General features: G+C 32.9%; 4 protein-coding genes across 4 annotated transcripts; 2 read left to right on the forward strand and 2 right to left on the reverse strand.

Moving 5' to 3' along the window:
• Positions 1-1,076: 1,076 nt before the first annotated feature.
• On the reverse strand, positions 1,077-6,971 carry CBG12679 (the record flags this gene model as incomplete). The annotated part of the gene is made up of 6 exons (XM_002640130.1): positions 1,077-1,111; positions 5,094-5,252; positions 5,385-5,609; positions 5,685-6,167; positions 6,805-6,853; positions 6,900-6,971. The coding sequence occupies 6 exons, from the start codon at positions 6,969-6,971 to the stop codon at positions 1,077-1,079; spliced, it is 1,023 nt and encodes a 340-aa protein (XP_002640176.1).
• A 747-nt stretch (positions 6,972-7,718) lies between these two features.
• Positions 7,719-10,364, forward strand: CBG12680 (the record flags this gene model as incomplete). Its single annotated transcript, XM_045240716.1, has 6 exons — positions 7,719-7,950; positions 8,203-8,375; positions 8,434-8,690; positions 8,740-9,016; positions 9,689-9,914; positions 9,964-10,364. The coding sequence occupies 6 exons, from the start codon at positions 7,719-7,721 to the stop codon at positions 10,362-10,364; spliced, it is 1,566 nt and encodes a 521-aa protein (XP_045094942.1).
• A 198-nt stretch (positions 10,365-10,562) lies between these two features.
• CBG25360 lies at positions 10,563-11,012 on the forward strand (the record flags this gene model as incomplete). Its single annotated transcript, XM_045240721.1, has 2 exons — positions 10,563-10,687; positions 10,730-11,012. The coding sequence occupies 2 exons, from the start codon at positions 10,563-10,565 to the stop codon at positions 11,010-11,012; spliced, it is 408 nt and encodes a 135-aa protein (XP_045099315.1).
• Positions 11,013-12,228: 1,216 nt separating this feature from the next.
• On the reverse strand, positions 12,229-12,384 carry CBG12681 (the record flags this gene model as incomplete). The annotated part of the gene is made up of 1 exon (XM_002640132.1): positions 12,229-12,384. One exon carries the CDS (start codon positions 12,382-12,384, stop codon positions 12,229-12,231), a length of 156 nt encoding a protein of 51 aa, XP_002640178.1.
• Between the last annotated feature and the right edge of the window lie 1,064 nt (positions 12,385-13,448).

Raw genomic sequence — 13,448 nt, forward strand, 5'->3', positions numbered from 1 at the left:
CTCAAAGTGGATCATCGATTAATCCAATTCCAGATTCTAGGAAAATCATAGGTTTTCTACCCCCAAAAATTAATGATCTGATGGATCAATTAAGATTGAGTATTGGTTCTTATCAAGCTGGAAATAATGGGGAATACAACAAAATCCATGCTATTTTAGATGAATTAATTCGTAGGAGAAAAATAAAAAAGAAAGATTTACCAAGTATTTATTTAGGTATCGGATTGTAAATCGTAATGACCAAAGTATTTTTCAAATGGGTATTGGTCTTTAGAGCGTATTTAAAAGAATTATTTAGCAGGTTTTTCACTTCTAGGAAGCTTTGCTTACGCTGCTTACCTGCTGACGCTGAATAATATTATTCTCTGATCCACTACCTTTTTTGACATATGCTCTTGAAACACTTGAAAATTCTCCTGGAACTCCTACTCTTTTATACTTTTCTCCATATTGCTTATCTTCTAACTCCAAATCATTTAGAAAATCAAGACATTCCTTATTTGATAAGGTCTTTTTAGTTTTCAAAGTAATTGCTAAATCAATAGTAGGAATTTCTACACTCTGGGATTTCAGTTTTTCATTATATTTCTTTCTAAGTTCATTATGCTCGTCGCTTTCTTTTTGAAAGTCGCGATGTAATTGTTCAATTAAAAGTTGTTTCTTTTTATTAGAAATCTTGGAAACATTGATTATAATACTTTTACATTCACTTTCACACTTCTTAATCAAAAATTCAGTAAATGCATATTTATAAGCTGTTTTATCTGCATCAGATATTTTAGAACTTTCTACACTGGTTATCATATTTTCAATGGCATCTAAATAGTTCTGAGCAGTTTCTCTAGTATTTTCATTTTTCGTATACATACTTATTTCTGTCAAGTCTACATTTGATGATCCATTAATTTTTTGTACATCTTTTATAAATCTGGATAGTCTCAACTCTGTCATTTATTACGGTAAAAAATTCGAAGTAATAAAGTAAAGTAATATTGTAATAAGGTATGGCAATAGGGTAAGTTAATAGAGTAAAGTAAAGTAATAAAGTAAAGTAAAGTAAAAAGGAAAATAATTTTCTAAATAAATGGAAGTACAACAATTGATAGAAGAGCTGAAAATATATGATTTTAAAATGAATAGTATTTCATCTTATTCTAAGAAAACAGGAATATCACCTAAAACAATCAAAAAGTATCTACTACTGAATAATATTCCTCATAATTCTAAAGGAGTTGTGAATGATCTAAAAAGAGATGCTAGTGGAAGGTATTGTCTTTCTAAAAGTAAGATAAATTTTCCAGAGTGTGAAAGTCTTACTAAAGAGAAGAAAAAAAATTTGATCAAAAAGAGAACAACAGAAGAACAGATAGCTTTTATTCAGAGAAGTGTTCAAAATTGAAAATTTCAAGGATTTTCTTTTAGAAAAGATTGTCAAAATCTTCAGAATAAAAAAAAATCGAAGTTTTCCTAGGCTTTTGTAATCAAAAGACGTAAAAATATTTCAAACACTTTCTGAATCTTCCATCATCAAGGTCACTAGATTTATCAATTGTTAAAAAATTATATTTCTCCTTGAATGTATCTCTTGTAAATTCAAGAAATTCATCTTTCTTGATTTCTGAACAGTGATCCCTGTAGATGTAATCTAAATTCATCTTATCTTGAGGAAATACTATGAAGAAGTTAGCATTCTCTCTAATTGTATTCTTTGGAAGTTTTATATAATTCTGAGAGATGTAAAAACAATCCACTCCGGAGTGTCTTCCTCTTGTATAATATTGTTCTATTTTATTTTGTTTTTCTAATAAAAGATCATCAAAAATTATTAAAGTCTTTTTATTGGGATCTAATGATGAAGGATCTGGGATATCTTGTAAAGAATCACTACTCACAACGTTTATTGTTGATTTTACAATTTCTTTTTCCACAATTATGAAGTCTTGTTTTTTGAAACACTCTCTAATTTCTTTTTTACTTAATCCTTCACTAAGTCCATTAATTAATGCTTGATAACAAGGTTGAAATAATGTTGTACTAAAAATATACAAATTATTGTAATCAAGGTATTCTTCTCCTTTGTAAGCATCCAAAAGTAAATTCATTAGTAAGTTAGTCTTTCCACATCCACTCTTACCAATTATACATCCTCTTATTGATTGAGGAAGCAAAGGATTATTGTTACGAAGTGGATAATAATTTTTAACTGAATAATCTGCAAATTCTTCTTTTTCAGAAGTCATTTTCTCAAGATTTCACAGTATTTAAAGTATTTGAAAATTTTAAGATAAAATAAATTATTTAAATAAAGAGAATGACAAGTCTCTTCTTAAATTTATATCGAACAAATGAAAAGACATTTCAATTTCCACAAGATTTGAAAATTAGTAGTATTAGTATTGTTCGTATTGATGGAATTTTAGATACTTCTAATTTCAAAGTAAACAATTTCATTTATCTATCCTGTAATCTTATTTGTGATACCATCATTGATGAAAGACAGAGTAACATAATTTGCAAGTTTCCTTTAGGTTCTAATGGAGAAGTAAAATATGAACCAATAAACCTTATATATCATCGAAGTGTTAATAATTGTAATACTTTGACATTAAAATTAGTGGACGATAAAAATAACCTTATTGACTTCAATAAGTGTGATCTTCATATAGAATTACACTTTAAAACGTAAAAATGGAATAATAAAAATTCAATTCTTTTAAAAATCAGAGGTTCCGGAAGGATCTTAGATCCTTTTGAAACCTGATCCTTCGCTAGGTTTTCCTTTCTTTAATGCTCTAAGAAAGTCTGCATTCTTTTTATTCAAACCTTCGGTTCTAGAAGTCTTCGACTTTGTCAATCCTTTGGATCTAGAAGTCTTCGACTTTTGAGTAATACTTCCTCCTTCTCTCACTTTATCTTCTATTTCTATTTTTTCTTGAACTGGATTTTCAACTAGTTGTATTTTATCTTTCTCTTTTGGAGTTGCAATTAAATAGCTTGAAGAATTTCCAGAATCAAAGAATCTCATTGCAAATTTATTACTACATAAATCTTACATCTACTTAGAAGCTTCCTTGACTAAATTAGACTCTACAGCTTTAGTGGAAGCTGATGAAGTTACACTCTCCAACAATGCTCCAATGTTTTTATTTGATAGAGCAACTTATAGTATGGATGGTATGCAAGTTGAAAATGTCATTGAAGAGCTTCACTTATGAAAGGCCTCCTTACTTATTCTTCCACAATGAATAAACAAAATACTTTTGGTTGGATCCTTGAGACAAAGGATATTATGAATTATAAGATTAATAAATACACTAAGAATAGAAAAGGCTTACTTACTTTTTGTATTCCACTGACTCATATTTTTGGATTCTCGGAGTGTTACAATCGAATAATTTACGGAAGCAAACACACTCTTTCACTCTACAGATCTCCAGAAAATAAGAATAGTATTACCTCAACGGCGCTATATGAGTTGAGGGGTGCCACTCAAAGTTTTGATTTTTACGCCATTTTTTCCACACTCGCGTGACATTCCACATTTTTAAAAATATTGCTTTTCCGGAAATTTTTTTGACGTTTTTTTTTGAAAAAAAAAATAATTTTTGACGTCAATTTTTTTTCACTTTTTTTAACCATATTTTTTTCAGAATTTTTTTTACGTAAATTGAACTTCCGCGCAAAACTGCTCGCCTCATCCGCAAACACTCTCCCGCCACACTGCGTACTTCTATAATATTGTGAAAAGCGCAAACGATTCATCAACTTTGTTGGCCTTTTTTCGATTTTTCAACCAGTTTTATTGTTTTTTCGATGAATTTTCAAGTTTTTTGTTCGTCTTTTGAGTTTTTGTGTGTAAAAACTGTTCAAAATTTCGCTAGAAGAACGCATTTTTCTTGATTTTTGTCAGATAATTCTTCTCCCATTCTCGTCATTTTCTCTCAATGTTCCACTTCGTCATTTTCTTCTAAACATAGGTCTTGGCAGGAGGAAAACAGCGTTTTCACCTAAGTCTATTGTTTTAAACAAAAATTTTTTAAAAATTGAGCGAAACATGTGGAAATGTTCATTTATCTTCGCGAATTTAATTATTTTTTGACTGAAATTTTTCAAACTTTTGTTTCATTCCTTGTCCAAAATAATAGGCTTAGGCAAGAAAATCTTGTTTTTAAACAATTCTCCGTCAATGTTTATTTGTTTCAGAAATAGGACTACGAAGCTTTCCGGAAAAGCAATATTTTTAAAAATGTGGAATGTCACGCGAGTGTGGAAAAAATGGCGTAAAAATCAAAATTTTGAGTGGCACCCCTTAACTCATATAGCCCCCTTCAACAGATCCTACTAAATTTACTGCTAAGATGACTATTAATAAACTTCAATGGATAATTCCTAAAATTATGCTTAGTCTAGAAATGCAAAATAAGTTACTCAATGTCTTTGAGAGTAATAAATTAGTTCAAATGCCTTTTATTTCACGACAATTTGAGAGTTATAATATTCCTAATGGTAATCGTGAATTCACTTGGAAACTAGGAACTAAATATGATAAAATAAAATACCTTGTCATAGCTTTTCAAACTGCTAGAGATAACAATTATCTGAATGCTGCAAAGTTTGATAATTGTGAGTTAGAAGAAATTTATGTGGAACTCAATAGTGAGAGGTATCCATACGAATGTCTGAAGTTTGATTTTGATAAGTTCAATGCGGTCCAACAATACAATTTTGCAAAAGAATTCAGAAATAGTTATTACGAAAGCATCAAGGATTACATTTTCATGGAAGAAGATGTTTATTATTACTATTATCCACTTCTAGTATTTGATGTATCTAAACAGAATGATAGAATCATTGCATCTCGACCTGATGTTACAATAAAAGCCAGCTTCGCTAAAAACATTGCTCAAAGTACTAAATGTTACTGTCCGATTCTATCAGAAAATATTGTTGAAATCAAGGATAATAGAGTTAAAGTTGTCAGTATTTAATATAACTCCTTTATGTTTAGGATTTCATATCTATTTCTGGAATCCAAGAATCGAACTTATCTGGATATCCATACCACTTGACAAATATTTCTTTTACCATCTTACCGTTTTCCTTTCTATTTCTTTTCCGCAGAACTTTTTCTATTTTATATTCTTCTTTGACATTATTATAAAGTGTAAGTTCCTCAGAGTAAAACTTTCCTTTAATTTCCTCATCTGCTAAATCTTTTATTGAATACATAATTGGATCACCTATTAGAACTTCTGAAATCTTAAATTACTCTGTACTCCAATTTGGTAGATATCCTTTATCAAAAATAGCTTTATATTTTGTAATTCTGACAGTATCACCTATTTTGAATTTTGTAGAATTTTCTATTTTATTATTAGATTCACCTTCTAATTTCGAAGGAAATAAGTTATTATACACAATTCTTTCATTTTCTATTTTTGAAGCCTGCGTGGGAGTCATTTTTATTGAAGTGTGATAATGATTATTATATCCTAACACAAGATCATCAAGAATATCAACCCACTTATGATTGCCTTGATGAGTAAACATCTTCCACATCTTTTCTTTTAAGGTTCTATTAAATCTTTCGATAATAGAAGCTTTCTTATCTGAATAAGTTGAGAAGTGATTAATTTCTAATGATTTAAATAATTTTTGCATGCTAGTATTATAATATTCTTTACCATTATCAGTTTGCATCTTTTTGGGTTTTCTTTTACTCTTTGTAAAGACTGAAGAAAGAGCATCTGCAGTTTCTTTACCACTTTTACTTTTCAAAGGTACTACCCATGCAAACTTTGAAAAACAATCAATGATAGTTAAAAGATATCTATATCCTTCATTTTCTTGCTCGTAGGGAATCATTTCTACGAGATCTGACTGCCACTGATCATCTATTCCATTCACAAAGACTCTTTGACTCTTGAAATTCTTTCTAGCTGGTTTGTGAAGAGTGTAAACATCTTGTTCATTCAGAAATTCTTTGACTTCCTTGATTGGTAACTTTGTTTTTCGTTGCAATTCGTTGACTCCACAAAATCCTGATTCAGGAGAGTAATAAGTTTTTTCTAAAAGATCTCTTTCACCTTCGGAACTTGTGGATTGTCTAAGAATTTTAGATTTTTCACTAATTTCAACCTCCTTGATATCTTCTAATCCAGAACCTCCTGTGATTGTTGGAATTAGCTTACACTTCATTGTTTTACAATCTTGGCATAACCCTTTTATCATAGAACGTTTCGAGCTTGTTTCAACATTAAATATGTCAGTAGTATCAGTATATTTTTTACATTTGAAACAGTATACTAATTCCATAATTTAGAAGTTAAATTTTTTTGGCTACAAATATCTTATTTGATTTTGTGAAATGGGGGACGTTCAGTGAAAATGGATGTCTTCACTAGAAAGTGAATTCACTTCCACCTAGCCATGAACCCCAAACATGCCTACCTCACCTGAGGTATTAACTTTTTTCACTTGACTTCAATCAAATAAGATATTTGTTTTGCTTTTTCAAAAAAAACCAAGATAAAATAACAACAAACATGAAATAACAAAAAAATAACAACAATCAAATGATTATTCACTTTTCCCCCTCCGGAGAAGATTCTTCAAGTCGTTACATATACTTTTTTTTCTCAGAATTTCGATTGCTCATTTAACATTTCCTGCTGAAATATATCTTATTCATTTAAATTCTTTGTTGTTATTCTGAAGACGTTCATTACTCACCTTTAGTAGTTCGTTGAATCTTTCTTCTCGTTAAACATAATAAAATCTCTTGTTAATGAACACATCTTTCACTGATAAGAAGAGATTCATCAATTTCGTTAAATTGATGCTGTAGTAAAACCTGCAAATAAAGAATAATCTAGTGTATCATACAAAAAAAGACTTACCAGTTCTTTCTGTTCACTTTTACACTTTCTATGGAGAAGTAGAGATTTCTTGACACAAAAAGCATCCTCCATCTTATCTAATATATATATATAATTGAGGAATTTAAAAAATACCGTACGCAAAAAAATATATACCAATATTGATAAAGTTAACTAAAATTTTTAACTAAGCAATGAAGATAAATTAATTAAATAAATTTGACTTTTGGCGCCGCAAAATATTGAACTCCGCTTGAAAATCATCTTGAAAATGAAATAACAACACAAAAACTGAAGAAATTCTGCGACGCAAATCGTTTTTAAATGAGACACTTTGTCCTTTCATACCTGTTTGCCAGCACCTTCGAGAAAGTTATTTAGGTGTGACCAAACTCATCGAGTTCTCTCTTTCTCCTTCTGTTTTTTCCTTTGGTGTGACGCATAAAGGTCAGCAGTGTTCCCTTTCTCTTTGTGTGACCTTCTTTTCTCTTCCTCACTGTGACCGAGCGCAATCACATATTTGCTCCACTTGAACTAGACGCACGCAAACGCGTTGGGATAGAGTGGAAGGCAGAGACGCAGAGAAACACGGGACGTTGCCAACATCGCATTTTCTTGCATCCTTACTCTTCCATTAACTTTTGTGAATAGAAAAGAGACTTCCTTTTCTTCTGTAGTTCCCGTTTTTCCCCAATTATTTTATATTTTGAAACAGCGTTTAATTCTAGGAGTTATGTTTCATATTTTTTCAACAATTTTTTTGTTACGGATTAGACTTGCTACGAGATTTTGATTTTTATATTGACGAATATTATTTAACGATTTATTGTTTCAGAAAAAATGGCTAATGAAGATACTGCTCGGATTTGGGAGGATTTTCTCAAAGTTGCAAAGCGTGGGACAAAAAAGGGAGGAATTCGTGTTTACAAAATCGATTTATGCAAGAATGCGATCAAACTGTCGGATAAATTAATGGAATATGGTCCAATAAGCGGAGATCGACTTGATATTTGGGTGGAATACCTCGGTAAAGTCTATGAGATGTTGGAAGGAGACAAGGACACGATAGAAAGTATGTATTTACCTATATTTTCAGAGTTTATTTTTACTTTTTATTTTTTTCTAAATAATTTTTACAGGAACTGTTCGAGAATATTTCTTGGCGTTGCATTCTGGAGGAGCTTGGAATTTTTCAATAAAATTCTCAGGTAATATAATGTTGATATAAATACTATGTATTTGTTTTTTAAATTTTTTTACAAATTCAACATGTTTAAATTTATCATTTTTCAAGCTTAAAAATTTTAATGAAATGGTTTTTTAGATAAAACCGAAGGTATGTCGATTGGACTGGTATGTGATGTAAAGCATTCTGATTTGGATCAGCGCTATTTTATAAAATGCCATCAACGTGGTCCACGACCAACCTCTTCATCCATATCGAGTCGATATAATAGTATTAGTCTACCGTACGTCCAAGAGTTATACGTCTATAAGGTATTCCATTGAATTACTCGAACAAGAATAACATTTTAGTTTTAATTCACATTTTTAGTTACTATCGTTGATCCAAATCTGCGGTGAAGTCCATTTTATATTTCCACAAACTTCCGCCACAAAGAAGACATTGTACATTGGAACTCGGGAGATCAAATTTACACCAGCGAAACAGTTGACTTTCAAAGAAGCAAATCCTCGTGCTTTGATGTTAGTGCACTTTCTTCAATTTATCTTGCGTCTGGAAGATATTGGGACGAATAGCGGGAACTACGGTCAAAATGATGAAGGAGAACCCGTAATCATCGATTTTTGGTAATTTTTGTTTTGTTAAAAATTCTAAATGTAACTTGTTCGGTTTTAGGGTTACACCTAAAGAAGACTATACACTTTCCGATAATCAGATTGAGGATTTTTGGAAAAATCAACATGGCAGTAATTCCAAAATTATCTCCGAAGTTATGACGAGAGTGCCACGTGAGGAAAGAAGAAAAATTATACATGAAGCAATGGAAACCTGGTCGCTAATAAGGAAAATCGAAGAAGCTAAATCCGCCATAGAAGAATTTCTCTTAAAAAGCGGAGAAAGGTTGGAAACAAGTGGAGATATTTCCCGATATGTTCGCGATATAAAGACTAATGTAATTAACATGAGTAAGTGTATTCCGACCATTGAAAAGCCATCTATTTGATTGGTGATTCCTGTGAATTTTCGTATTTTATCGAGAGAATAAAAAATTGCTTTGAAATAGTTTTAAATTGATAACCGGTGTTTATTCCTTTTAAAAATTCTTGGTTCTCTTTGGTTAATTTATTTTATTTGGTCTTTTAATAATAGTATGACTATTCTCCTTTTTTTCTACGTTTTTATTATCATTTTGTGACAATTTTAAACTCTGAACGGAATCAGCTAATCGAGTCCAAATTTATAGTACGTTTCTTTTTCTTTAATTCCTTCACTCTGCAAAGTATCTCTCATAAATACACCACGGAAATTCTTGATTCCCAGAGAGTCTACTCTACTAATTCAAGGAGATTCAGATTTGTTAAAAGCTTTAAATCTTTTGAAAAGCGCATTTATTAATTATCATTTTTATAAACTACAAAGTACACCTCCCCCCATTTTTGAAAATTGTTGAAAATAAGCCTTAAAATGTTTTTAAAATGTTGAAAATCTGCAAAAATCGCATTTGGGCAAAATGGTCACTTCTACGTCCAGCCTAAAAAGTGTCGTTTTTCAAAAATGACTGATTTCCGATGAGCTTAGGCACTTTTCTGATGAAAATAAGCGTTAAAATAGCTGAAAAGTGCAGAAAACGTCATTTGGGCAAAATGACCGTCCAGCGTCAACCATTTGTATACTACTCGTGTCCCTCGACGGATTGTCCGAGCATCCACTCAAGAAACAGTCTGATATGGCTGTTCTACTAAGAACAGCAGACTCAAACAGGAAAACGGCCAGTACCAAATGCAACGAGTACTCGTCTCGTTCTCATGCCATATACATGTGGAAAATCAAGGCAGAGCAGAAATCAACTGGTAAGCACTATATTTCTGTTGAAGCTGGAAATCTAATTCTTAATTCCAGGTATTTCGACCAACTCGGTGCTCAAACTGGTTGATTTGGCTGGATCGGAGCGCGCAAAGGAGTCGGGAGTTGTTGGACAACAATTCAAAGAGATGACCAACATCAATCAGTCCCTCTCCGTTCTTCAAAAGTGTGTCAGCATGCAAAAGTCAAAATCATCACATGTACCATATCGGGATAGCAAGCTCACACAAGTTCTTATGGATTGTTTGGGACGAGGAAACTCCAAAACAATGGTGATGGTCAATATCACTCCGTGCGAAGAACAAGCCACCGAGTCGAAGCGAAGCATTGAGTTCGCTGCTAAGATGTGGGACACTCACATTGGATCAGCAGTACAGCAACGCGAAATCAATAAGGAAATTACCCGTCTGCACCCATCTGACCATTTTGTCAAATAGAATTATCATTCTTCATGTACAATAACTTATTTCTTTTAAACTAATTTTTGAAAATTTAACTACTAGCAATGAAGAAGTTCACTGTTTCACTGGAGTTATCGTATTGAAAAAAAAAACTGAATGGTAGACTGCCGAGCCTTGCTATCTTTCTCAAATTGGCTTCCGCTTGAGAAATCCTAATATTACAACTTGTTTCAGATGTTGGGTATTTACCGTCCGAAGGCAGAACCTGCAGATGGTAACAAGCAAATTCAGAGAACGACAAGGACACGACCGGCAGTAAATGTGGAGAATGGTCCGAGAACCAGATCAGCGTCGACTCGGTAAGATTCTATTATACAATCGTAATTATTCCCGAGTTCCAGTCGTACCAAGGAGCAACCGATAACCATCACATACCTTGGGCGATCACGCACGGCCAGTGAAAGTGATGCTACAACTTCCGTTCGGGCTGTTCGTTCTTCTACCTCGAAGAAACTTCAGCAGTCTGTTTCTGTGAAAACCAAAACAGATGATCTCAGTTCATCATCTTCTTCGGATTCAGTGTCATTCTCCAGCAGTTCTCAAGCCGCTGCTTTCATCGATATTTTGAACAAAATTGGAGCAACAGCGAAAACGAAAACTGCTCCGAATCGAGCGAAGATATAATCAAAACACTAAAATGCGACTCGCTTGTTGCCCTAGGCATAGCTCCGTTAACAAAAAGGGAATTCTAAAAATTTAGATGCGATGGTTTTTGGAAACGACTACAATCAGATGTTGATATCAATATTTCAGGGCATTCATCACTGATGTAGATGAAGACAATTCATCCAATCTTTACGTTCGCCGGTTTAAATTTCAACAAACTATACGCCATCCGAATCGCATTGTAATTTGTAAAATGTAAAAAGTTTTATATCAGCTAGACAAGAATCACAGTTTTTGACTAAACCATCGACCAACGAAAAAACAATTCTGAGAATCCTCCCATCTGGCAAAATTGATCTGCAGCCGCGTCAGAATCAACAGTTCAATGGTGACACTTGCTTGGAGCACACGCATGTTCTCTCGAAGCTTCAGAAAGTCAATTCACTCAGCGTGCCGACGACGTTCAAGGCATTGACACAACATGTTTTCCTGAGAACTAATTTAACAATGAAAGATTTATTCCTATAAAATAGCCCGAACTCATATCTAGAACAATAAGAAAGAAGTTACACTGGAAGTTCAAATTTTATTTATTAGGTCCAGTATTTTATCACAGGAAGTGGGCGGAGCCTATGATGTTATGGGAAAGATGATGTTCTAGATGGATATATATGGATAAATGTGTAATTTTGACGAGAAAAGTAAAATTTAAAATGTCTTTCAGAATTGAAGATTGAAAACTGTAACAGCTAGCTTTCCCCAGGAAAGGGGCGGAGCCAATTGGAATGGTTAGGTGAAATTGGGTCCCTCGAAGATTACAGTTGCTGCTGGCCCTTCTTAAGGGAATCCTAATTTAATGAGAATCGTAGTCGTTTCAAGTAGTTCAGAGAATTCTGAAGAATTCAAAAATCCCTGGTTTTCACATCGTCAAAAAATGAAGGCTGATTCGTTTATTTTTCTCATTCACTTCTCCTAAATGAGCAAAAGTTACATGAATCTTCATCAATTGAGATAAAGATCAGGAAAAAATTATTCAAGCTAGTCAGAGAACTTCTTCGTCTTCTTCATGCACGTCTTCTACAACTGTTTAATATTTCTTTTATTTAAGATTCCATCATTCATTCCGTGTATTACGGTAACCTATGTAAAACTCCCTTTGATCTTTTTCATGACAATAAAAAATTTGAAATGCATATAAATTTATTCAGTCAGTCAGAAAAATATGAGAGAAGTGTTACTTTTTCTTTCCACCGGCTATAGCCAATCCTCCGATGGATCCCATAAGTCCACCGACTCCCGAGAAGATTCCTCCGAAATCTGGATCGGCAGCTTCAATCAGCGACAAGCACATGAGAGCGACGAGAACGAGAATAAGGAAGAAGGAATTCATTTTGTTGAAATGTGAAGAAAATGAAGCGGACGGTGCCTTTTTGTACTGGCCGAGAACTCTCATTATCTATCGAAATTCCCGGCTGGAATTGGTTTCATTTCCCATTTTCAGATTCTATTTGGAGAGGGAAAAAGGCCAAAAAACTGCTGATCATACAGTTCCGTGTTTCAAAAATCCAATTAAAAGAAATTAACACCAATTTATTTGGTTCAATATTAAATAATTGCTTGCTCAGAATCTGCGACGCGACAATTAAAAAAGTTATCAATTAGCAGACAGTTTAGAGAAAATAAATATTAAAAAAGAAACGAAATACCGAGAGAGAGAGAGAGAGAGAGAGAGAGAGAGAGAGAGAGAGAGAGAGAGAGAGAGAGAGAGAGAGAGAGAGAGAGAGAGAGAGAGAGAGAGAGAGAGAGAGAGGAGACAAGCAATTAATTACAACTGAGAAAAACAAATTAAAGAAGAGACGAGACACTCAAAACAATGTGTGTGCTGTTGGATGGGATGGGAACCGTAACTCGAGATCCAATCGGTTGTAAAAGAAACGGCGCAGTGAAAAAGGGGAGAAGGGCACAGAGAAAAATTTACATGGGTTTAAAAACATAAAAAAGGACAGGGGGACAGGAATGCGCGTTCTTAGAGCCCGGTGATAGATTGACCTAACCTTTTTAAGAGATTGGTCTTCAGGGAAAAAAATGAAGGAAAAGGACAGGGACAGAAAAGAGAAACTGGGATAGGGAAAGGAAAGAAAGAGTGACTAATTATGACTAAATTGGCTAAAGCTAAATGGCTAAATTATTATATTTTGTCAAAAACTTGTAAAAAGTTAATGATAAAATATTATTATTATTCGTTGTCTGTGTTAGATTTTACCTTCTGAGTTCTGTGAAAAAAGAAATGCGGCATCATTTGAAGGCTATGAAACTATCTACAGTAATTAAATGATGAGAATATATGGAAAAGAAAAAAAAAGTGATAACATAAAGAGAAAAAATACAGAGACCAATAGGAAAGAGAGATACAGAGTAGGAAAAAAAGAAGGCTTGGAAGAAACGGAAATAATA

Source organism: Caenorhabditis briggsae (genome assembly GCF_000004555.2).
Source record: "Caenorhabditis briggsae complete genome, chrI, whole genome shotgun sequence".
In the NCBI taxonomy this organism is placed as follows: domain Eukaryota; kingdom Metazoa; phylum Nematoda; class Chromadorea; order Rhabditida; family Rhabditidae; genus Caenorhabditis; species Caenorhabditis briggsae.